At 65.9% G+C, this 21,106-nt stretch overlaps 2 protein-coding genes across 2 annotated transcripts; one reads left to right on the top strand and one right to left on the bottom strand.

Annotated features, from left to right (window-relative positions):
• Positions 1–4,575: 4,575 nt before the first annotated feature.
• On the top strand, positions 4,576–6,996 carry NKPD1 (NTPase KAP family P-loop domain containing 1). Its single transcript, XM_029064951.2, has 3 exons — positions 4,576–4,755; positions 4,905–6,295; positions 6,383–6,996. The coding sequence occupies exons 1-3, from the start codon at positions 4,584–4,586 to the stop codon at positions 6,734–6,736; spliced, it is 1,917 nt and encodes a 638-aa protein (XP_028920784.1). The 5' UTR covers positions 4,576–4,583; the 3' UTR covers positions 6,737–6,996.
• A 341-nt stretch (positions 6,997–7,337) lies between these two features.
• PPP1R37 (protein phosphatase 1 regulatory subunit 37) lies at positions 7,338–19,681 on the bottom strand. The gene is made up of 13 exons (XM_029065236.2): positions 19,252–19,681; positions 15,896–15,993; positions 15,664–15,709; positions 15,309–15,409; positions 14,760–14,879; positions 14,458–14,608; positions 13,976–14,131; positions 13,358–13,470; positions 12,945–13,086; positions 12,674–12,840; positions 8,843–9,476; positions 8,604–8,699; positions 7,338–8,311 (listed from the first exon to the last, which is right to left on the bottom strand). Exons 1-13 carry the CDS (start codon positions 19,496–19,498, stop codon positions 8,289–8,291), a joined length of 2,094 nt encoding a protein of 697 aa, XP_028921069.1. The 5' UTR covers positions 19,499–19,681; the 3' UTR covers positions 7,338–8,288.
• Between the last annotated feature and the right edge of the window lie 1,425 nt (positions 19,682–21,106).

Below are 21,106 nucleotides of genomic sequence, written 5' to 3'. Positions count from 1 at the left end.
ACCAGGAGACCTCGCCCCCCCCGCCCCCCTCCCAGATGCCAGGTGGCCGGGGTGGGCGGGCCTCGCTGTAATTAGTTGGTCGGGGCAGGGGCAGGGGCGGGGGATGGGGGCGGAGGTGTTTGGGAACGTGGCTGTACGTTTGCTCACCTGCCCAGCCCGGCCCTGGGGCGCCCGGACCTGTCGGTCTGGGTTAAAAGGCTGCGGTGAAGCCCGGACAGCCCCAGTCGGAGCGCCGGCCCCAAGATGCAGCCGGGAGGAACCCGGGAGCCCCGCTGAACCCCCCGGCCAGGTATGGGAGTTCTCCCGGGGCAGAAGAGGGTGGGGTGGGGGCGGCAGAGGCCTGTTTCCCAGGGCACAACCTCCCCCCAAAACCCTGAAGCCCCCATACTCTTCCAGCCCCCCAGATCTGGTCTCCCCAAATCTCTGGTCCCTCCCAGAACTGACCCAGATCCCACCCTGTCCCCCAAGGACTGGACCCCTTAGTCCCAATCCTGTCCCCCCAAGAACTGACCAGCCCCCGGCCCAACCCTGTCCCCCACAGAACCTCCTGGACTTCCTAGGCCCCGAATCTTCCCTCCCAGAATTGATCACCGCCCACCCCCAGCCCCGGCTCAGCCCCGGCCCTAGGATTGATCGGCCTCCCCAGCCCTCCCCCCCAAGAACTGACAAGACCTCCCAGCATCAACCCTGCCCCTCCAGAAGTGCCCCCAATCGCCTTCAATGCTTCTCCCCCAATCAACTCAACTCTTCTTAAAACCCTCCCTTCCCCTCTGCCACTGAATGAAAGGTGATTGAGGGGAGAGTGCGAGGTGACGGGTGTCACAGCAAGGCCCCCGCCATCTACGGACTCAGACCCACTGACAGTAGGGGGCAAGATCACCCCAACTCTCTCCTCTACCGGATGCCCCTCTCTCCCCAAAGAAAACCCCAGTGGCTCCATTGGGGTGGTCTTCCTCGGCCCCCTATCCACAGCCTTCACTCCCTCTCTCCTTTCCCCTCCCCTTTGCCCCTTCACCCTTTGCCCTGCAACCCCCCCAAACGCCCTCCACCCCCTCACTCACTCCCTTCCCACACCCCTGCAGGAGATGGCGAACCTAAGACCAGACTTCCCGGCCCCCATGCGTGTGCGCTACGATGCCGTGAGCCGCGGTCCCATGGGGGGCTTGGAGACGGCAGCGCCGGTGCCCATCTCCGGCCGGGGCTGTGCCCGCTCCCGGGCCGACTGCTGCTTCGCGGACACGGAGGCCGGCAGCCGGAGAGGTAGGAGTGCCCGGGGGGCGGGGGCAGCCTCCTCGTGCCCATCCCTGTCCCCCACTGGGCCCAGAAGCAGACAGGAGTGGGGCAACCCTGCTGAGACACAGACACGCCACCCCGGCCCGGAGCCCTGCCACTGAGGCAAGAGACGGGGTTTGATTCAGGTCTGTGGGAGCGCGCAGGGAACGGGGCAGGGTTAGGGCCGGGGCCCCCCAATCTGGAAGGCTCTCGGGGGGACGGGGGCGCTGAGCTAGAGAGGGTGGGTTCCGGGCCAGAGAAGCAGACGGAGCCGGACCTGGCCAGGAGAGTCCAAGGGGAGGGGAGGGGGCACATGCCCCAAGGGGTACTGTTCCCAAGAACGAGCTGTGGAGATCAGTGAGGAGGTGGGGCTGGGGAGTGGCGGGGGGGGGGGGTGCCTCGGACAGGGAGAAGGAGAAGCGGTGTGTTGAGGGGAGGTGGTTGCCCAGAGGAGAGTGTGGCTCAAGGGGCCGGTGCCGGGGTAAGAGAGAGGGATGGGGAGGGATAGGATGGGGAGAAGGAAGGGGAGCAGGGCCCCAGGGGTAAGACGGGGAGAGGGAGGGCTGAGTAGGAGTGAGGGGAACAGGGACGGGAAGAGAGAGACGGAGACAGATGAGAAGATGGGGGTGTGAAAGGTGGGGGTGGGGAGGCAGGACAGTGAGCGGGAATGGGGAAACCGGCTGCCAGGGCTGAAGTCAGAGGTAAGGGTGAGGATGGGAGGAGGGCGAGAGGCAGACATCTGGCCGGGATGAAATTTGGGAAGGAGGAAGGAGCCGGGAAAGGAAGCAGACCAGAAAGTTCCTGGGTGAAGACTGATTACATGTAAACGAGATGCAAATCAGAAGACAGAGAGTAGGCAAAGGGGCCCTTGTTCCACGGTGTCTCCCGGAGCCCCGTCGGCCCGTTCCAGCACCGAGACCCCGGAGAGGCCGGGGAGGAACTGGGGCTTGGGGGAGGGATCCAGAAGGGTGTCCAAAGAAAGAGAACGAAGAAGGGGATGGGGGCCTCTCCGGCCCACACCTTAAACCCCGTCCCCACCTACGTTCCAACCCCCAAACCCCACCCTCACCCCAGCCATTCTCCAGCCCATCCTTCAGCCAAAACTCTGCCCCAATCCAGGCCCCAGTCCCTGGCACTGCCCCAACCCCGACTCTGGCCCTGCCCCAGCCCCAGCCCCAGAGGAAGGGAAAGAGCAGGAGGAGGGTTCTTCTGGGGGACATTGGCCCCGGGCCAGCCCCGCTACTAGTGGGAGGCCAATTGGAGCCATTAGTGGTGAGTCAGAGTCAGTGCCAGAGGCCCAGGCCTCTGCTCATGCCAGGCAGGGATGAGGGGACCTGTTCCAGGGGAGGAGGTAGTGGGTAGTCCCATTCAAGTGGGCATCTCTTCACCACCAATCAGTCCTCAAAAAGCCTGGTCTGTAGGCAAAGGGCTGCAGAACAATCTGGGGGTAAGTGGACTTCAATCAGAAGGTGGTCAGCTACCGGGGTCATGGATCTACGCCAGCTCTGGGCTGGGCAGGGGCAGCAAGCAGAGGCCCACACCCATCTACATACACACACATGCACGCAAGCACACACGCGCATACTGAATAACGATACGCTCACGCAGACCCCTCTGACAAGCACACACGCATACAGCCTTGTGGGATTAGAGCAGCCCTGCATGGAGGGAGAGTGGGGTGGGGTGATGGAGTGACCATCCGCAGGGCGGGATGGAGGGATTTGGGCCTGGCCTCGGGCCCCGCCAGAGCCTCCACCGACCTCTCCCTCCCGTGGGTATTGGTGGGGCCCGGCTCTGGCCAGAGCCTGCTCTGACCTCTCCACAACGGGCCTCCACTGGGAGTCCATCTCCAGCCCAACCCCCAGCCCCGGGCCCAAGCCCCAGCCTCCAGTCTGCGACCAGCCCCTCTGTCCCCCGGGAGGTGGCCCAGGAGGCCCCCCTGCCAGCCGGGCAGGGCCGCCACTCACTCCGCCCCTTCCTTCCTTCCTTCCTTCCAGGCATGGAGGGAGGGACCCGGGCCCGGGCGCTCCGCCGGCGGCGGCACCAAGACTCGGTGGCTCCCTCGCCGGTGGCACCAGGACCCGCCGGCTGCACTCCGGCCCCGCGGCACCTCACCCCCACCGGCGGCCGGCCGTGCCAGGGGGCCAGGTCCAGGGGGACCGGGAGCCCACGCCCAGCTCCGCAGAGCTGGCGCTCGCCCGCCAGGTTCCGGCCCAGGGTGCCCGGCCTCACGGCCACCCTGGCAGCGACGGCCCCACCGTCTGGGGGGCCGGGACCCGCCTGGAGCCACTATGGTCACCGCGGAGCGGGCACGGGCTCCCTGGAGCCAGCGGCCCCCCTGCAGCCACTTGGCCCCCTGAGGCACCAGCCCCGCCGGGGCAGCCCAGCGAGGGCCCGGGGGGCCCAGCATGGCCACGCGGCACCTATCGCTTCCCTGGGCCCAGGAAGCGGGCCCGTCGCTGCCCCACGAGTCCTCATCCGCACCCAGGGCCACCCCAAGGCGGGCGCCGGCTCCCAGGGTTGTCCTGCGGGGGAAACCGCCCAGGTCACCCTCGCGGCCGTCATCGGTTCCGGGGCCACCCCAGCCACCGGCTCCAGCCCCAAGGGAATGGCCGTTGCTGCAGTCGCACCAGGGGGCGCGGTGCCGGTCACCACCCAGCCCATGGCCGCCCGTGGGCCTGCTTCCCCCAGCCCCCTCCCAGCCCCGGGGGCCCACCACTCCCTCACCGGTGCTGACTCACCCCCGGCCCCATCCCTCCGCTCCTACCGTCCCCCCCACCTCCCGCCTTGTCTGGAGCCCTGGCCCGACGCCTCCCCAGATCCCCAGGGCCATTTCCTCCCTACCCTGGCAACCCAGCCTCCTTCCCCTCCTAGTCCTGGACTGCTGCCTCCCTCCCGTCCACTTGCCCGACTCGCGCCTCTCCCCTGAACCCTTCATCGTCTGGTCAGCCGGGGGTGCTCCCTGCCGGTCCCAGTTAAAGCCTGCCCCTTTGGCCTTGAAGACTACCCTGGGGGAGGCCCCGGCCGCCCTCTGTCCCTGCCCACCTGCCCACGGCCCCTGGTTCCGGGAGGCACCTGTCATCCCGCTCTCGCCTCTCTTGTTCTCCTAGTCACTGCTCAAGTTCCCGTGGGTGCTGCTGCCCGAAACCAGCCATCGGGGGGTGGGGTGGCCAGGCTGGGCCTGGGAACCCAGAGGGACTGGGTCCTGCCCCTGAAGGGAGAGAGCCGGGAGAGAGAGGCAGAAGGGTGGGCCGGGCGGAGAGCGGAGGGGGCCCCGGAGACCAGGAGCGCCGGGGCCTCAGCGGCCCCGGATGGGTGCAGGCCCCTCTCACGGGCCCCGTGTCCCCGCAGACATCCTGACGGAGGATGACGTCTACTGCAGCTGCCTCTCCAAGACTCTGTGCCACGTGTCCACGCCCGTCACCGTGGGCTTCTACGCGCCCTTCGGCTGCCGCCTGCATCTGATGCTCGACAAGATCACCGGTGAGGAGCGGGCGCCGGCTCACCCTGGGCGGGGTCCTCTTGCGGCAGGGGCGGGGGGCGTCCGGCAGCCCCCGCACGGGCTGACCGGGCCGGTGTGGCTTCTGGGGGCTCCGCGGGCCCCCGTGACCCCGCGGCCCCCGTCCCCGCAGCGCTGATGCAGCAGGAGGCGGCGCAGCGAGAGGCGGAAGAGCTGCGGAGGGCGCGGCGGAAGCCGCGGGAGGTGCGGGGCTGGGGCTTCCCCGTGCTGCTGTGGCATCTGGTGTTCTACCAGCCCGTGGTAACGGAGCTGCACCTGCGCCGCAAGATCGTGCGCTTCGTCTTCATCCGCTTCAGCGCCTGGCAGTACGCGGGCAGCGACAAGCTGTGGGCCGGGCTGGTGACCACGCTGTGCGAGGGCATCCGCAGCCACTACGGAGCGCTGCCCCTCAGCTTCTACACCGTTCTGGGCCAGCGGCCGGCCTTCGCCTCGGGCTTCTCCCAGCGCGAGTGGCTGTGCCGCCGCAAGGTCTGCCTGGGCCTGCTGGGGCTGCTGGCCGTGCTGGCCGTGGGCATCGCGCTGCTCTACCTGTCGGTGGGCCGGCCCGCCCGGGGCGCCGGGGCCGGCAGCGGCCTGCTGAAGGTCCTGGGCGGCACGGCCACCACCCTGTCGGGCTCGGGGCTGCTCATGACGCTGCTGTCGCTGGGCAAGAACCTCCTAGTGAGCCAGAAGCACAAGATCGAGCGGCTCCTGAGCCGCGAACGTTTCGGCAGCCACCTGGGCTTCATGTGCGAGGTGAAGAAGGAGGTGGAGCTGCTCACCAGCTTCGTGGCCTTCATGGAGATCTTCCAGCGCCACAGGCTGCGCGTCGTGCTGGAGATCACCAGCCTGGACGCCTGCTGCCCCGAGCGCGTCGTGGGCGTCCTCAACGCCATCAACACGCTGCTGTCCGACTGCCACGCGCCCTTCATCTTCATCCTGGTGGTCGACCCCAGCATCCTGGTCACCTGCCTCGAGAGCTCGGGCACCATGAAGGGCGCGGCAGACAACGGCTACCTCTTCCTCAACCGCATCGTCACGCTGCCCTTCTCCGTGCCCGTCATGGGCCGCCGGACCAAGCTGCGCTTCCTGCAGGACGCCGTGCAGAGCCGTGACGACCTGCTCTACCGGCAGATTGCTCGGGGGCTGCGCCGGGCGCCGGGCCAGGGGGCGGGCCCGGGCGAGAGCGCCAAGCTGCTGCAGGTGGAGGTGGGCGGCGTGGAGGCCGACGGGGCCCGGCTGGACGCCGAGGCGGCCCGCTGCATCCAGGAGGCCTTCTTCGCCCTGCACAACGAGCACGACTGCCTGTGCGAGTTCGTGCCCGACAACATCATCTCCATGCGGCGCATCGTCAACACCGTGCCCATCACCATCCGCCTCCTGCTGCTGCAGCAGCGTGGCGGCGCCGCCCGCCTCGCCCTCTCGCCACGCCAGGCCGCCGCCTGGGTCGTGCTGGCCAACCAGTGGCCGTGCCGCCTCAGCTGGCTGCTGCAGTGCCTGGAGGATCGGCGCCAGGCCGAGGCCGCGGCCGCCGACGGGCGGCAGGCCGAGGGCTCGGCTCCCGGCGGGCGGCAGGCAGAGGGCACGGCCCTCGGCGGGTGGCAGGCGGAGGCCCCGGCCGCCGGCGGGCCCGGCCGCTTGTGGGACGTCTTCCGGGAGACGTGCGGGGAGCTGGCGGCCATGACCAAGGCCATCCAGAACATCCTGGCCCTGGACGGCGACCCCGAACTCTTCGCGCGCTTCCTGGACCGTGACTTCCCCTTCACGGTGCCCGAGGCCGAGCGCCTGCTGCGCTGCACCGTCAACCTGGACCACTCCATCCGCGCCAAGCTGGGGCAGCTGCGGAGCGTGGAGGCCCTCAGGCCCCCGGTGCCCGGCGAAACCTCCCCGGCCGCTCGGCCGCCCCAGCCTTCCCCGGGCAGAGGCGGTTCCGGGCAGGACGCTAAGCCACGGGCGGGACTGTGAGGGGCCCCAGCCCGGACGGGGCCGAGTGGGAGCCGGTACCCTGCTGTGGTGAGTTGGGGGACAGTGAGAGGGCAGCCCGTCAACACCCAACCCCCAGACCGGGTGATCTGGGCCCTGGTCTCCGTGGCCACGATCACGGAGTGGGGGATGGGGGAGGCACCGGGCCGGCTGAGGCCGCCAAGCGGGGCGTTCCCGAGGTCTTCCGAGGAGGCGGGGCCTGTGGAGCAGAGCAGCCCCCGGGGCAGACCGGCCAATAAAGGAAGCTGTGAAAGGCGCGGGTTCTGTGTGCGACCCCAGCGGCTGGGTCGGGGGTCTGGAGTAGCCCCCTCGGACTCCTCTGGTGATCCCCCCCCTCCCAGATAGTGTCAGAGTCCACTCCAGGGCAGAGGTCACTGTCCAGTCTGCCCCGGGGCATTGGGGCACACCCCTCTGGCCATGAGCCCAGGCCAGAAAGTGTCCCCAGCGGGGGCCGGGGACACGAGGTCCGGATGTTGCTCCCCCGTGTGCAGTGGGGTGGCGGATTGAAGGGGCGGGACCCCGGAAACAAGGCTGACCTCTCCCCCTGCGGCCCGGGGCGACGGACAGATGGGGGACAGGGCGGTGACGAATACAGCTCTCCTTTAATAGAAAACAGTGTGACAGATGAGCCACCAGAAAAGACCCGACCCCACCCGACACTCGCAGGTCCGTCGCCCTCTGACGTAGTGTGCTGCAGGTACCCTGCTCTCAGTGTGTGCCGAGGCCGCCGGCCCCCCGCCCGCCCTCCCCGGAGGTCCGGGGCCTCCACCCCGGGCCCCGGGCCCACCATCGGCGGCGCCGCCCTCACAGTTCCCTGATAGGTTTATTGCACTTAAGAAAGCAAGCTTAGGCCTGCCCCAACCCCCTTTGGCCGGGGTTCCGCTCGGTTTCCACGAGGGGTCAAGTCACAGATTAGTACCGTCACCGTACGGCACCCCCGGCGCCGGCCCCCGGCCCATCCCGGCCCCCCGGACACGGGCCCGCGGGCGGGCGGGGACGTGGGGGTGACCACCGACTCGGCCGCAGGACCCGCGGGCGGGCGAGGACGTGGGGGTGACCCCCGGCTCGGCCGCGGGGCCCGCGGCGGGGGACAAGGGGCAGGCCCCCAGCGGGAGTCGTATGGCCTGCCCGGGCCCAGATTTCCGGGAGGTGGGGGCGGTAGGGCCAGAGGCCCCGTCCTCCCCACCGTTCCCCGGGCTGGGCGGGATTCACAATAAATAAGGGGACTGGGGCGCAGGGTGAGGAGCGGGCAAGACTGGAGACCGTGACAGCCCAGCCTTCCCCGCCCGCTGCCCCAGCGCCCACTCCACCAGCCCGCTCTCCCCACAGGACTCCTGCATAGCATGGGGGGCTGGGGGGCGGGGCGTGTGGAGGAAGGGGGGTAGGCCGGCCGGGCCCGAGCCTGGGGCAGCCAGACAACAATGTCACGAGTGCCTGGTCCTTCCTGAGTGGGGCCCACGGGCTGGGGGCGGTCGGAGGTGCCAAATCGTGGAGAGGAGTGTGTAGGGGGGAGTTTTTCCGGATACAGCTCAGCTCATTGCAGAACACCCCAGAGAGCTGCGGGGGAGGGAGGGTGGGGAGACACCAAGGGCTCGGGTGAGGACCGAGACAGCGTGGGCACGAGGGGCGTGAGTGAGGATCAACATTCAGCAGGGATGGGGGTGAGTACAAAGACAGGAGGGAATGGGGGACACGCAAGGAGCCCAGGGGAGAGGATCCAGCAGCGCTGACTCCCGGGCCCGACGGCCTCGGCTTCTCTCCAATCCCAGCCCGGCCCCTCCTTGCCGCGCCCCGCCTCACTCCCCTCCCCCGAAAGCCTGGCCCTGCCAGGAATCGCCCGCCCCCTCACCTAAAGTGTCACAGTGTCGGGCGGTGGGTCCCGGCTGGCCTCCTCCGGCGGGCTCTCCTCCAGCCTCAGCTCGCTCCTTCTGGGCGCGGCTCAGCTCTGCGGGGGGAGGCGCCGGCTGACTGGAGGCCAGAGACCCGGGCCCGGGGCTCCACCGGACCCCGCGGCCCCACCCCCGCCCGAGACCTTACCGTACTCCGGGGCCCAGGGTCCCGGGCCCGCCCCCACCCCCCGAGCCTTACCGTGCTCCAGGTCCCAGCCCCCGCCCCCCGTCTTGGGATCGCACGGGAGGGGCGGCTCGGGCAGCGCGTGGGCGAACTCGGCCTTCAATCCGTTGGGCAACAGAGTGTCCGGCGGGCCGGGGCTCGGCCCAGGGGCGGGGGGCGCATCGGGAGAGCGCTCCACCAGAGTCACCACAAACACCTTGTGCCCTCGCCCTGGGCTGGAGCTGGGGACGGGTGGCCCGCCAGCCTGGGGCTCGGCGGAGGTCCGCTCCTCGGGGCTCGACGGGGCCCTCGGAGGGGCGGCGGGGGGCGGGGGGCTGCTCGGCTCTCGGATCTGTAGGTCACCGCTCCTCTCCTCCTCCACCTCCCCCTCCTCTTCCTCCTCGTCCGTGTCCGAGTCCGAGCCCGTGTCACCCGGCCCGGCCCCATCCCCATTCTCCCGCGCGGGCAAGGCCTCCTCGGCTGGCTCCGGCTCCGGCGTCGGCTCCCCCATCTCCGGCATGGACGCCGACAGCCGCAACTTCTGCTCCTTCTGTGGCTGTTCTCCCTCCTCCTCCTCCTCCTCCTCGCGGCGGGCCAGCGCGAAGTTGCTCTTGCAGCTGTTCTGTATCTCACCCAGGAGCGCTCGCTGCGTCTCGATGAAACTCTTCACCTGTGGCGGTTGGTGGGGTGGGGGAAAGGGTCACCACAGGATCACACAGGAGAGCAGGCCGCCTAGGTCCCCCCAGGCCGCCCCCCCCCCCGCCCCCCCCCGTATGACCCGAAACCCCATGCATCGCCTCGGGCCCCCGCTGCAGTCGTCCCTGAGGTTGGGACACGTTTCCGGTTCTCCACGCGTCTGGGGTGGGGGGGCTCCCCAGCCGGCCCCCTCCGAGCTCCTCGCCGGCCTCTCTCCCCACCCCCACGCCCCCTCCGACCTCTGCCGACCGCTGCCGCTCAGGTCCCCGTCCCTGGACGCCACTAGGCCGTCGCGGCTCCGCGCTCCTCAATGCCCCACGGGGACGGGGCCCTCCACCGGTGCTCCCCGCTCCCACCTCGGCTCTCTCCACCCCGACTCCCCAGCTCACCTTCTCCCCGTGTCTCTCACAGGCCCCGCCCCCACCCAGCTCCCACCCGGCGGTCCTCAGCACCGGAGGGTTTTATCTGGGCCCTCGGCTCTGACGCCCCATGAACAGTCATCGACTGTTTCACGCGATCACCGTCTCAGCCAATCCAGCTGACGCACTCGTACGACTTCCTGTTCCTCCGTCCTCCTTCCCCCTCCTGCACCCACTGTTGGGAAATACATCTTGCCTGAACTTCTCTCTCCCACTCTCAATTATAAGCCCTTGGGAGGGAATGTTCTTCTCCTTCTGATGCGCTTTCTCCGGCACTCACTACAGTGCTCGGCGCTCGGAAGGCGCCGGTAAATGCCACCTGCTGACCCCAAGGGCAGTATAGGCTAGCCGAGGGGAGAGCAGGGAAGTCCAGGGACCCGGATTCCAGCCCCGGCCCTGTTTCTGGCCTGCTGTGTGCTGCGGGTGCTTAGGCAAGTCCCTGAACCTCTCTAGGCCTCAGTTTTCTCACCTGTAAAATGGGGATTAATAACAGCGGCTTCTCCCTACCTCTCAGGGAGGTTACGAGGATAAAATGAGACCACGGGGTGAATGCGCTTGGCGACAATCAAAGGTTTGGAGTAATGCTAAGTGCTCCTCCCCAGACCAAGACAGCCAAGGTCCGACCGCGTCTCTCCTGTCCACTGCCCACTCAGAGAGCGAGGGCCCAACAGTGGGCCCTCCGCCCCCCGACACTGTCTGCTCAGAGAGTGAGAGTCCAACAGTGCAACCCGCTCCCACCACTCAAGGCTCAGGGTGAGGGTCTGATGGCGCACCCCTAACCCCAGCGACCGCTCAGACAGCAAGGATCTGACGGCGCGTCTCTCCCCGGCCCACCGTGACCACTCAGAGAGCGAGGGTCCGACAGTGCACCCCTCCCTCACCACTGACCCCTCTACCTGGCAGTTTTGCCGTCACCTCAAACCTAACGTATCTAAACCAGAATTCCTTATCTTCCCAGCCAAACCTTGCCCTTCCCTTGACTTTCCCATCACTGTTGATGGCACCAGTATCCTTCCTGCCTCAGAAGCCCATTACCTTGGTGTTATCCTTAACTCCCCTCTCTCATTCGACCCACATATTCGATCCACCACTAAATCCTGCCGGTTCCCTCTTCACCGCATCGCTAAAATCCACCCGTTCCTCTCCATCCAAAGTGCTACCCCCAGCATTGAGAAGCAGCGTGGCTCAGTGGCAAGATCCCGGGTTTGGGAGTCGGAAGTCATGGGTTCTAATCCCGGCTCCACCACTTGTCAGCTGTGTGACTTTGGGCAAGTCACTTTGCTTCTCTGGACCTCAGTTCCCTCATCTGTAAAATGGGGATGAAGACCGTGAGCCCCACATGGGACAACCTGATCACCTTGTATCCCCCCACCCCCACCAGCGCTTACAACAGTGCCTGGCACATAGTAAGCCCTTAATAATAATAATAATAATAATAATAATGATAATAATGATGTTGGTATTTGTTAAGCACTTACTATGTGCAGAGCACCGTTCTAAGCGCCGAGGTAGATACAGGGTAATCAGGTTGTCCCATCATCATCATCATCATCATCATTAAAATAATCACTCATCCTATCCCACCTGGAATACTGAATCAGCCTCCTTGCTGACCTCCCTGCCTCTGGTCTCTTCCCACATCAGTCCATATTTCAGTCTGCTGCCCAGATCATTTTTCTACAAAAACGTTCAGGCCACGCTCCCCCACTCCTCAAGAACCTCCAGTGGTGGCCCATCCATCTCCGCATCGTACAGAAACTTCTCACCATCGGCTTTAAAGCAGTCCATCACCTCACTCCCTCCTACTTCACACCTCACTATTCTCCTACTACAACCAGCTGGCGCACTTTGCTCCTCTAATGCCACCCTTCTCACTGTAATGCCACTCCATCTCATCTCTCTTGCTGCCGACCTCTTGCCCATATCCTGCCTCTGGCCTGAAATGCCCTTCCTCTTTATATTCGACAATTACTCTCCCCTCTGCAAAGCCTTATTGAAGGCACACCTCCTCCAAGAGGCCTTCCCTGAGTAAGACCTCCTTTCCTCTTCTCCCACTCCCTTCTGCATCACCCTGACTTGCCTCCTCTATTTATCCCCCCCGCACAGCCGTATGGCACTTATGTCCATATCTGTAATCTTATTTATTTATATTAACGTCCGTCTACTCGTCGTGGGCAGGGAACGTGTCTACTTATTGTTGCGTTGTGCTCTCTCAAGGGCTTAGTACGGTGCTGTGCGCACAGTAAGCACTCAATAAATACAACTGAATGAATGAACCAATGAATACGATTGACTGACCACTAGGAGAGCAAGGGTCCGATAGCGCACCCCTTCCCCCACCCCGCTCCCATATTCCAGAGACCGCTCGGAGGAGCGTGGGTCCGACAACGCTGCCCGGAGCCCCCGGCCACACCGCTTGCTGAGGCATGCTCTGCCTGGCTTCTTAAGAGATTAAGAGGGATCACCGGATCACAGGTTCCAACATTCACCGCGGGACCTCAAAGCGGATCCAGGGCCAGCCGTCGCCCCCAGATCAGGGCCCAATTCCTCAGTTCTTTCCAGAAAGTCGCCCTCCCTTCCTCCCTCCCTCCCTTCCTTCCTCCTCCCCAGCCCCAGGCCCCACGTCCTCCCACCCCTCTTAGCCAGCGGCCTCTAGCCGGGCCGCTGGGCTGACCGGGATCCCCGGTCTGAAGGAGCCGAGCGGGGGAGCGTCCCAGCCCGGGGGAGGGGGGCCGGCCGGTCTTGAACTCACTGCCTCCTTCTTGGGCTCGCGGTCCAGATCGAGGCGCAGCAGCGAGCGGTTGACCTTGAGCGCCAGGGACAGTGCCATGAGGCCCCCGGTCTTGATCTCATTCTCCCGCAGGTCTAGGCGCAGCAGCCGGGGGCTTTCGGCGATGAACTCGGCCACAGCCACGGCGCCTGCACGGGAGAGCCCGTGAGCATCCGCGTCTTCGAGCCCCATGCCCCGGACCTGTCCCCGGCCCCCGGTCCCCCCCGCCTCGAGGCCCGCGGCCCGCCCTCACCCTCGCAGGTGAGCTTGGCGGAAGCCAGGCCGAGGCGCAGCACGGAGCGGTTGGCGATCAGCCCGATCTTCAGGCTGCGGACGCCCTCGTTGCCGATGGGGTTGTGGCCCAGGTTCAGGGTCTCCAGGCTCTGAGTGTGCGGCTGTGGGGCGGGGGCCCCGTTGGTGCCGGCCGGACCCCGCCGCCCCAGGCCTCTCCCACCCCCCACAGAGAGGCCGGGACGGACCCACAGCCCGTTCACAACCCCAGGGTCGGCCGCTCTCGGCCACCCTCCGCCCCCACCCCGCTCTCGGCTTCACATTCCACCTTGCTCCCCAGCCCCCGTCTTCTGGCCCCGGCCTGCTCCCGTCCCCGCCTCCTGGCCCCCGACGGCTCTTTGGCCCCGCTTGGCCGGTGCCAGCCCCTGCCCTCACCAGCGTCAGCCCCAGGAAGGCCATGCCAGGATGGCTCAGCTGGTTGTTCCACAGGACAAGGGTGACCAGCCCCTTCCGCTGCTCCTTCAGCCCCTCGCAGATGTAGGCCAGACCTGACGGGACGGGACAGGGTTGTCACACTCGGGGCGGGGGGTGTCAGACAGAGGCCTCCTACTGCCCACACCCACCTTGGGCTCTGGGCCCCACAGTGACAGAGGCAAGCCCAGGTGTGTGCGTGTGTGTGTGTGTGTTTGGCAGGGTGGGGCGGTGCGCAGAAATGGGATGGACCTGGGGCAGGGGAACTTCATGAATATGCAGGAACAGATTTGGGGGTGGAGTGACGGGGAGAGGAATGGGAAGCCAGATGGAAACTGGATGTCGAACGGCGGGGTTGGTTGCTGGGGGCCAGGAACAGACCAGGGGCAGGATGACGGGAAGGCAAATGGGCGGCTGGACGGGAGGTGGATGGGGCGGGGAACAGAACCGGGGTGGGATGACGGTCGGAGGATCGGACGGACGGGGACCGGAGGTCAAACGGGGGACGGGGTTGATGGGGGCCAAGAACAGACCGGGGGTGGGATGACGGGCAGCGGAAGGACCGGGGGCCGGGAACCGCACCAGAGTCGAGGAGGTGGTTGTTGCGCAGGTCCAGGGTCTGGATGGAACTGTTGAAACGCAGGAGGTTCCCCAGCTGGGCCGAGTCCTGCAGCCCATTCAGCTTGTTGTCGGCCAGATAGAGCTCCCGCAATGTCACATTCATCTTCAGGGCCGTGGCTGGCCAGGGCAGAGAGGACCGGGCGGGGGAGAGGATCAGATGGGGGTCAGGCCCGGGCCGCCGGGGGAAGGGCCAGCCGGGGGAATGGGAGAGGGCCGGACAGCGTGGAGGGGAGGCCCGGTAGGTCGGGGGAGGGCCGGGTGGGAGAACGGGAGCGGGCCAGACATTGTGGAGGGCTGGGCCGGGTGGGGGAGGAGGAGAGGGCGGGGTGGGGAAGGAGGGGAGGACGGGGGCAGGGAGGACTGAGGACCAGACGGGGGAGATGATGGCAGGGAGGGGGCAGGTTTGGGTGCGAGTCAGACGTCTGAGGGGTGGGGACGCTCACCCAGCAGCATGAGCGGGCGGCCCGAGAGCCCGGCGTTCTCCAAGTGCAGGACTGCCAGGCTGGCGTTGAGGCGCAGGGCCCGGGCCACGAAGGGAGCCGACTGGTCCAGCAAGGGGGTGCTGCGGGCCTCCAGGCACTGCAGGCAGCTGGTCTGGGGGCCGCGGCGGGCCACGGGGGATCGCGGGGGGGCCGTGAGCGGGGCCCTCCGGCAAACCGGACCCGGCCCCACGGCCCCACCCCTCCACCGCCCCGGCCCCCGCAACCCCGCCCCTCCAGGGCACGGCCCAGGCCCACAGCCCCACCTTCCTCATCATGTGGGCGGCGGCCTGCCAGCCGCGGGTGCCTATGTGCTTGTTGGCCGAGATGTTGAGGCGGGTGGCCGACTCGTAGTACTCGATCATGTCGAACAGCGCCGAGGCACCCTAGGGGCGGGGACGCCGTCACCCCCACCGCCGGGGTCGTCTCCAAAGCCGGGCAGCGGGGCCCAACTCTGACCCTCCCTCCCTCCCTCCGCATCACGGGGCCGGGAGACGGAGAAGCGCAGGCCCGGGAGGGAGGGGGCTGGGGTGAGTGGGAAGAGGGGTTGGGTGGACAAGGGTGGGAGGAAGAGATGAGGATGGCAGAGAAGATGGGAGGAGGCAACGGAGGAGGGTGGGAAGGTTGAACGGGAGGGGAGGGAACAAACAGACCTGAGGAGAGGGGATGGAAGGGAATGGGGAGGATGAAAGGGGGTGGGTGGGAGGGGGTTGGAGAGAGGGTAGGATGGGAGGGGGTGGATGGAAGGAGAAGGGGTGAACCGGGCAGGAGGGGATGAGAGGGGAGGGGATTGAACCTGGCCCCAGTTTGCTCACATCCTCGTCCAGGCTGGTCTGCTCCAGGTCCACGACCTTGAACTGCAGTCGCTTGAAGATCTCCTCCAGGGCCTCACAGGCCCGGGCGTCCAGCTTCTCCCCTGTAGGGGGGTGGGAAGGGGCAGGGTGGCCCTCAGTGTCCCCTCCCCACCCCTCCCACCCGAAGCGGTGGCCCTCACACTTCAGGTCTAGGCAGGTGCGAGGGGTGTGAGCAGAAAGAAGGGGAGGGGGTGTGAGCGGAAGGGATGGGCGTGACCGGCGGGGAGGGGCAGAGCGGGGTGGCCCTCAGCGTCACCTCCCCCCAGCTCGCCCTCGGCGGGGATGGCAGATGGGGGCGGGTAGGGGGGGCCCTCACCCTTCAGGTCCAGACAGTCGATCCGAGGGGTCAGCACGGGAAGATCCTGGAGGGCGAGAGGACGAGGGGACGCGGCCATGGGGTGGGTCCCGCCCCGCCCCCACCCCTGCCCCGGGGTCTCCGGCAGGGTTTGGGAGAGCACGGCCCGTTGGCCGTCCCTTCCTCAAGGGGTCCGGGCCCTCCCCTTCTTCCCTCGGCCCCCGTGCCCGCCGCCGCCCCCCGCGGTGCGCACCTCTATCTGTTTGAGTAGCTTGGGGACCTGCCTGCAGTTGAGCTTGTGGCAGGCCTGGCGGTAAGCCGTCAACACTTCCTCCACCGTCACGTTCTGGGCTGTGGGCACAGCGGGCGGCTGCGGCGCGGAGCCAGGGGCAGCGGGTGCACCCCCCCCGCCCCACACCTCCCGCCGCCAGAGCTCCCGGGGGTCCAGGGTGATTCCGGCCATCCCCGTCCCCTCACACAGACCCGAGGGTGGCCCCAAAGCTAGCATCGGGCCCCCTGAGAGCAGCCCCGCCCCTCCACCCAGGTGCCACGTTGACAAAGCCTTGGGCTCCCTGCCACAAACGGCACCTCGGGGCAGTCAGCAGGCCCTCAGGTGGCCGTCGGCCGGCCGGACCCCAGGGCCAGGGTAGAGAGGAAAGATCAGGACGGTTCAGGCGGGAAGGGGGAGGTGGGCAGGTGGGGCTCATTCCTCAGCCAACCCCCCATTGGGCATCAGGGGGTGGGCCAGACTTGCTCACAGCCCCCCACTCCAATCCGGGCTGCAGTGCTCTGGGTTCCGTAGCCCATCTACACTGCCAGGCAGCGTGCCAGGCCCGGGCCGCGAGGGCTGGGACTCGTGATTTCTGGGTGATTCCCTCTGAATACGCCCCCCCAGGAGGGGGAGGGGCGGGGGGCAGAGCCGGGGCTGGGGCGGGACCTCTCTGTGGGCAAACTACGGGGCAGGAGCCCAAGCCTCACGAGGCCACCTCCACACGGGCCTTGGTCTCACCCAGCCCAGCCCGGCAAAGGTCCGGGGAGGGGGACGACATATGCAGGGGCAAAGCCGAGGCCTTCGGGCAAGGGGCCGGGGGGGGCAGCTGCCAGGGACCCTGGCTCCCGAGACGGCCCAGGACCTCCCAACTGCCCAGCACAGAGTGCAGGGCCCCCCGTAGGAGAGCGTCCCGGGAGAGTCCGCTCCTGCTATTCGTCGGGGGCAGAGTCCTCGGGCAGGGCCGGGCGGGGTGGGGTGGGGCAAAGAGGAGCGGGGCCCGGCAGAGGAACAAGTTGGAGGATGGGGAAGAGGCAAGGGGCAGAGCAGGGCGGGGAGGGGGCAGGACAGAGAGCCGGGCCGGCAGAGCTCTCGGGCCGGGTGACCCGCTCAATCATGCCGATAAGGGGGTTTCCCAGGTGGGGACCCCAACTCCTGGGACCTGGGTCTCATGGAGAGGACAAGACCCAACAGGGACTGGGAGCAGGGAACTGGGGGGCTGGGGCGCTGGGGACAGGGAATATCAGCTCCTTCTAGGCCAACTTTATTTTTTTTAATGGTATTTATTGAGCTTTCTACGTGCCAGGCACTGTACTAAGCGCCGTTGTATTGTACCCTCCCAAGTGCTTAGTACAGTGCTCTGCAATCACTCAGTCATATTTACTGAACACCTAGCACGTTCAACAGCGACAGTAACGACTATGGTATTTATTAAGCACTTACTATGTGCCAGGCACTATACTAAGTTTATCGTAGTACAATATGTACATTTATGTACAAGAAATGACTGGGAACTGGGGCAGAGGTCTGGAACAGGGGGCTAGGGGGCTGGAACCTGGGGCTGGGGGCAGGGAGCTGAGTGCAGGGGTCTTCCCTCTAAACTGTAACCCCCTCTAGACTGTGGCCCAGTAGATAGATTATGGGCCTGGGAATCAGAAGGACCTGGGTTCTAATCCTGGCTCTACCACTTGTCTGCTGTGCGACCTTGGGCAAGTCAGTTCACTTCTCCTTGCCTCGGTTATGTCATCTGCAAAATGGGGATTAAGACTGTGAGCCCCATTTGGGCCAGGGACTGTGTCCAACCTGATTACCTTGTATTTGCCCAGCGCTTAGAATAATGCTCGGCATACAGTAAGCGCTTAACTGTGAGAAGACGCACGGCTCAGTGGAAAGAGCACGGGCTTGGGAGTCAGAGGTCGTGGGTTCTAATCCCAGCTCCACTTGTCTGCTGTGTGACTTGGGGCAAGTCGCTTCACTTCTCTGTGCCTCAGTTCCCTCAACTGTAAAATGGGGATGAAGACTGTGAGCCCCACGTGAGACAAACTGATTACCTTGTATCACTCCCAGTGCTTAGAATAGTGCTTGGCACACAGTAAGAACTTAACAAATACCATCATTATTATTAACAAATACCATCAAAAACACTATTACTATTATTATTATTACTAAGAGATACCACCCACCGTGGGCAAGGAATGTGTCTACCAACTCTGTCATACTCTACTCTCCCAAGCTCCCGGTACAGTGCTCGGCACACTGCAAACATTCGATAAATACAACCGATTGACCGACCTGAATTTGGGGAAAGGGGTCTGGGAGCTGGGGCAGACCAGGCCTGAGTCTTTCCCCCAGGTCCCGGCCCTCTAGACCATAAGCTCACTGAGGGGCAGGGGCCGTGGCTACCAACTCTTACTGCTCTATTGTAGAGAAGCAGTGTGGTCTAGTGGCAAGAGCCCGGGCTTGGGAGCCAGAGGACGAAGGCTCTAATCCCGGCTCCGCCACTTGTCTGCTGCTTGACCCTAGACGAGTCACTTCACTTCTCCGGCCCGAGTTAACTCTGATGTAAAATGGGGAATAAGGCTGTGAGCCCCACATGGGGAAACCTGTTTACCTTGCATCTACCCCTGCTCTTAGAGCAGCGCTTGGCACCTGGTAAGCACTTAACAAACACCATCATTATTATCAGTAGTAGTCTCCCAAATGTGCAGGGCAGTGCTCTGCACACAATAAGCACAAGTACTCCATAAATATGATTAACTGGAAAACTGGTGGGCTGGGGCGAGGAGCTGGGGGGGCAGGACTCCACCACCCCGGCCCTGTCCCTCTGAACTGGTAAGCTTGACTGTGGGCCGGGAACGTGTCTACCAACTCTGTCACAGGGCTGTGTCGTAATAATAATTACCGTATTTATTAAGCGCTATGTGCCAAGCACTGTTCTAAGCATGACGGTGGATACGAGTTAAACGGCTTGCCCCACGTGGGGCTCCCGATCTCAATCCCCATTTCACCTGGGACGTAACTGAGGTCCAGTGAAGAGAAGTGACTTGTCCGGGGTCACGCAGCTAAGTGGCGGAGGGGGGTTTAGAACCCACGTCCTCTGGCTCCCAAGCCCGGGAGTTGGCCACTAGGCCACGCCGCTTCTCAAGCTTGGGCTCTGCCGAGCGCTTAGTCCAGTGCTCAGCACATAGTAAGTGTTCCCTAAATGGGAGGGATCGGTGGGCAGGAGCAGGAAGCTGGGGCTGGAGGCAGGGGCAGGGGCAGGGACAGGGGCAGGGACAGGGGCAGGGACAGGGTCGGGCAGGGCCGGAGTCCTCCCCCGGCGGGCCCGTGCCGGCCGTTACCGTGTCTCCACGGGTCTTTGGGCTCCACCGATCCGGATACGATGTCGTCGTCCGAGGGGAAGGTGACCCTCTTGGCCCCGGGCCTTAGGCTGGCCTCCTGTCCGGGTCCCGGGGGCTGGGGGCCGGGGCCTGGAGCAGGCCCGGGGGCCGGAGCGGTGTCGGTGTCGGTGTCCGGGGGTGTCTGGGGCGTCGGGGCGGAGGGAGGCTCGGCCTCTTCGGGCGCCGCCGCCCCCGCTGCGCGCTCCATGGCCGCCGCCGCCACCTCTTCGCCGGGCTTCGCCGGGCCTCCCGGGCCTCACCGGGCCTCACCGGGCTTCACCGGGCCCCGGTGCCCGGGACCATGGCCCGGAAGGGGCCGACGGGCCGGGGGGGACAAGCCGCCGGCCCGGACCCGGTGCCGGTGCCGGTCCCGGCCCGGACCGTCCGGCCGACAGTCCCTCCCTCCGTCCGTCCGTCCGTCCGTCCGTCCGCCGCCGCCGGGAGGTCCGCTGGCAGCAGCCGGCGCCGGGCATCCGCCGCCGCACTTTCGCCACGCCCGCCCCGCCCCGCGCCCCGCACCCCGCCTCCCCCTCTCCCACGCCCGGAGACCCTGCCCGGGCTCCCCGCGCCGCCCCGCAGCCCCCCGGGCCCCCCGGGATCCCCGAGCCCCGCCCGCGGCCGTGCAGAATCTGCCGGCGCGCACAGCTGCGGGAGCCCCGGCTCGGGGGCGGGGACGGCGGGGACGGCGGGGACGCGGGAGGCGGAGACACCCGGCGACAGCGCCGGGACCGGGGGCTGGGAGAACCGGGGCGGGGGGCCCGGGACCTACCGGCGCTTTGGTCCCCGGTGCCCGGTGTCCGCTGCCCGGCTCCCTCCGCCCTGACACCGAGCCCGACCCTCTCCCCAGGTGGGCGAGGGCCGAAGCAAGGGCGCACGGCACAAGGCCCGGGAGCGGCCCAGCCCGATGGGGGGGGGGGGGTCAAAGGTCAGGGGGCGAAGCCAGAGCCGGGACCCCCTTGGCCGGAGGCAGGACATCCAAGAATCCCCCCATCCCCAGGTAGGCAGGTAGGCAGGTAGGGGTGTGTAGGGGGGAAGAAGAGCTGGAGAGACGGCTCTCTCTCCCATGGCCCCGTCCCCTCTGCCATAAATCCAAACATGCTCCCCCCTCCCCTCCGCACTGTGCTCATTTGTATATATTATTTATTACCCGATTTATTTTCTTAACAAGGTGTATATCTCCTTGATTCTATTCATCTTGATGATGTGGTCTTGCATTTCTTTGGCTCCGTTTGGCTCTGCTGTCTGTCTCCCCCGTTTAGACTGTGAGCCCGTCGTTGGGCAGGGAGGGTCTCTATCTGAGACCCAATTGTACATTCCAAGCGCTTCGTACAGTGCTCCGCACCTAGTAAGCGCTCAATAAATAGTACTTACTACGGGCCAGGCAGTGTGAAATAAATAAATGAGGGGATCTGTTTAGCGCTCACTCTGTGTTGAGCACCGTTCCAAGCTCTGGGGTAGATACAAGTTAATGAATGCACATGGGGTTTACAGTCTTAATCCCCATTTTACAGATGGGGTAACTGAGGCAAAGAAAGAGTGAATGACTCACCCAAGGTCACACAGAAGACTCACGGCAGAGTCAGGATTAGAACCCCCGACCTTCTGATTCCCAGACCGGTGCTCTATCCACTAGGCCATGCTATATAAAGCGCTGGGGTAGATATAAGTTAGTTTGGTTAGAGTCCCTGTCCCACATGGGACTCACAGTCCTAATCCCCATTTACCGATGAGGTCACTGAGGCACCGAGAAGCTAAGCGACTTGCCCAAGGTCACATTGCAGGCAAGTGAGGGACCCAGGGGTAGAACCTGGGTCCT

This window comes from Ornithorhynchus anatinus, chromosome 5 (assembly GCF_004115215.2).
Source record: "Ornithorhynchus anatinus isolate Pmale09 chromosome 5, mOrnAna1.pri.v4, whole genome shotgun sequence".
NCBI classification, from domain to species: Eukaryota; Metazoa; Chordata; class Mammalia; order Monotremata; family Ornithorhynchidae; genus Ornithorhynchus; species Ornithorhynchus anatinus.
This window is presented reverse-complemented; position numbering and strand designations above follow the sequence as displayed.

Excerpts from the sequence above, each read along its gene's own strand:
- NKPD1 (XM_029064951.2), top strand. The coding sequence starts at position 4,584 with ATGGGTGCAGGCCCCTCTCACGGGCCCCGTGTCCCCGCAGACATCCTG. Across the intron at positions 4,756-4,904 it reads GATGCTCGACAAGATCACCG|CGCTGATGCAGCAGGAGGCG; the intron begins GTGAGGAGCGGG and ends CCGTCCCCGCAG. Across the intron at positions 6,296-6,382 it reads ATCGGCGCCAGGCCGAGGCC|GCCCCGGCCGCCGGCGGGCC; the intron begins GCGGCCGCCGAC and ends TGGCAGGCGGAG.
- PPP1R37 (XM_029065236.2), bottom strand. The coding sequence starts at position 19,498 with ATGGAGCGCGCAGCGGGGGCGGCGGCGCCCGAAGAGGCCGAGCCTCCC. Across the intron at positions 15,410-15,663 it reads CGACTGTCTGGACCTGAAGG|GGGAGAAGCTGGACGCCCGG; the intron begins GTGAGGGCCCCC and ends ACCCCCCTACAG. Across the intron at positions 14,132-14,457 it reads CCGCCCGCTCATGCTGCTGG|CCACGGCCCTGAAGATGAAT; the intron begins GTGAGCGTCCCC and ends TGCCCTGGCCAG.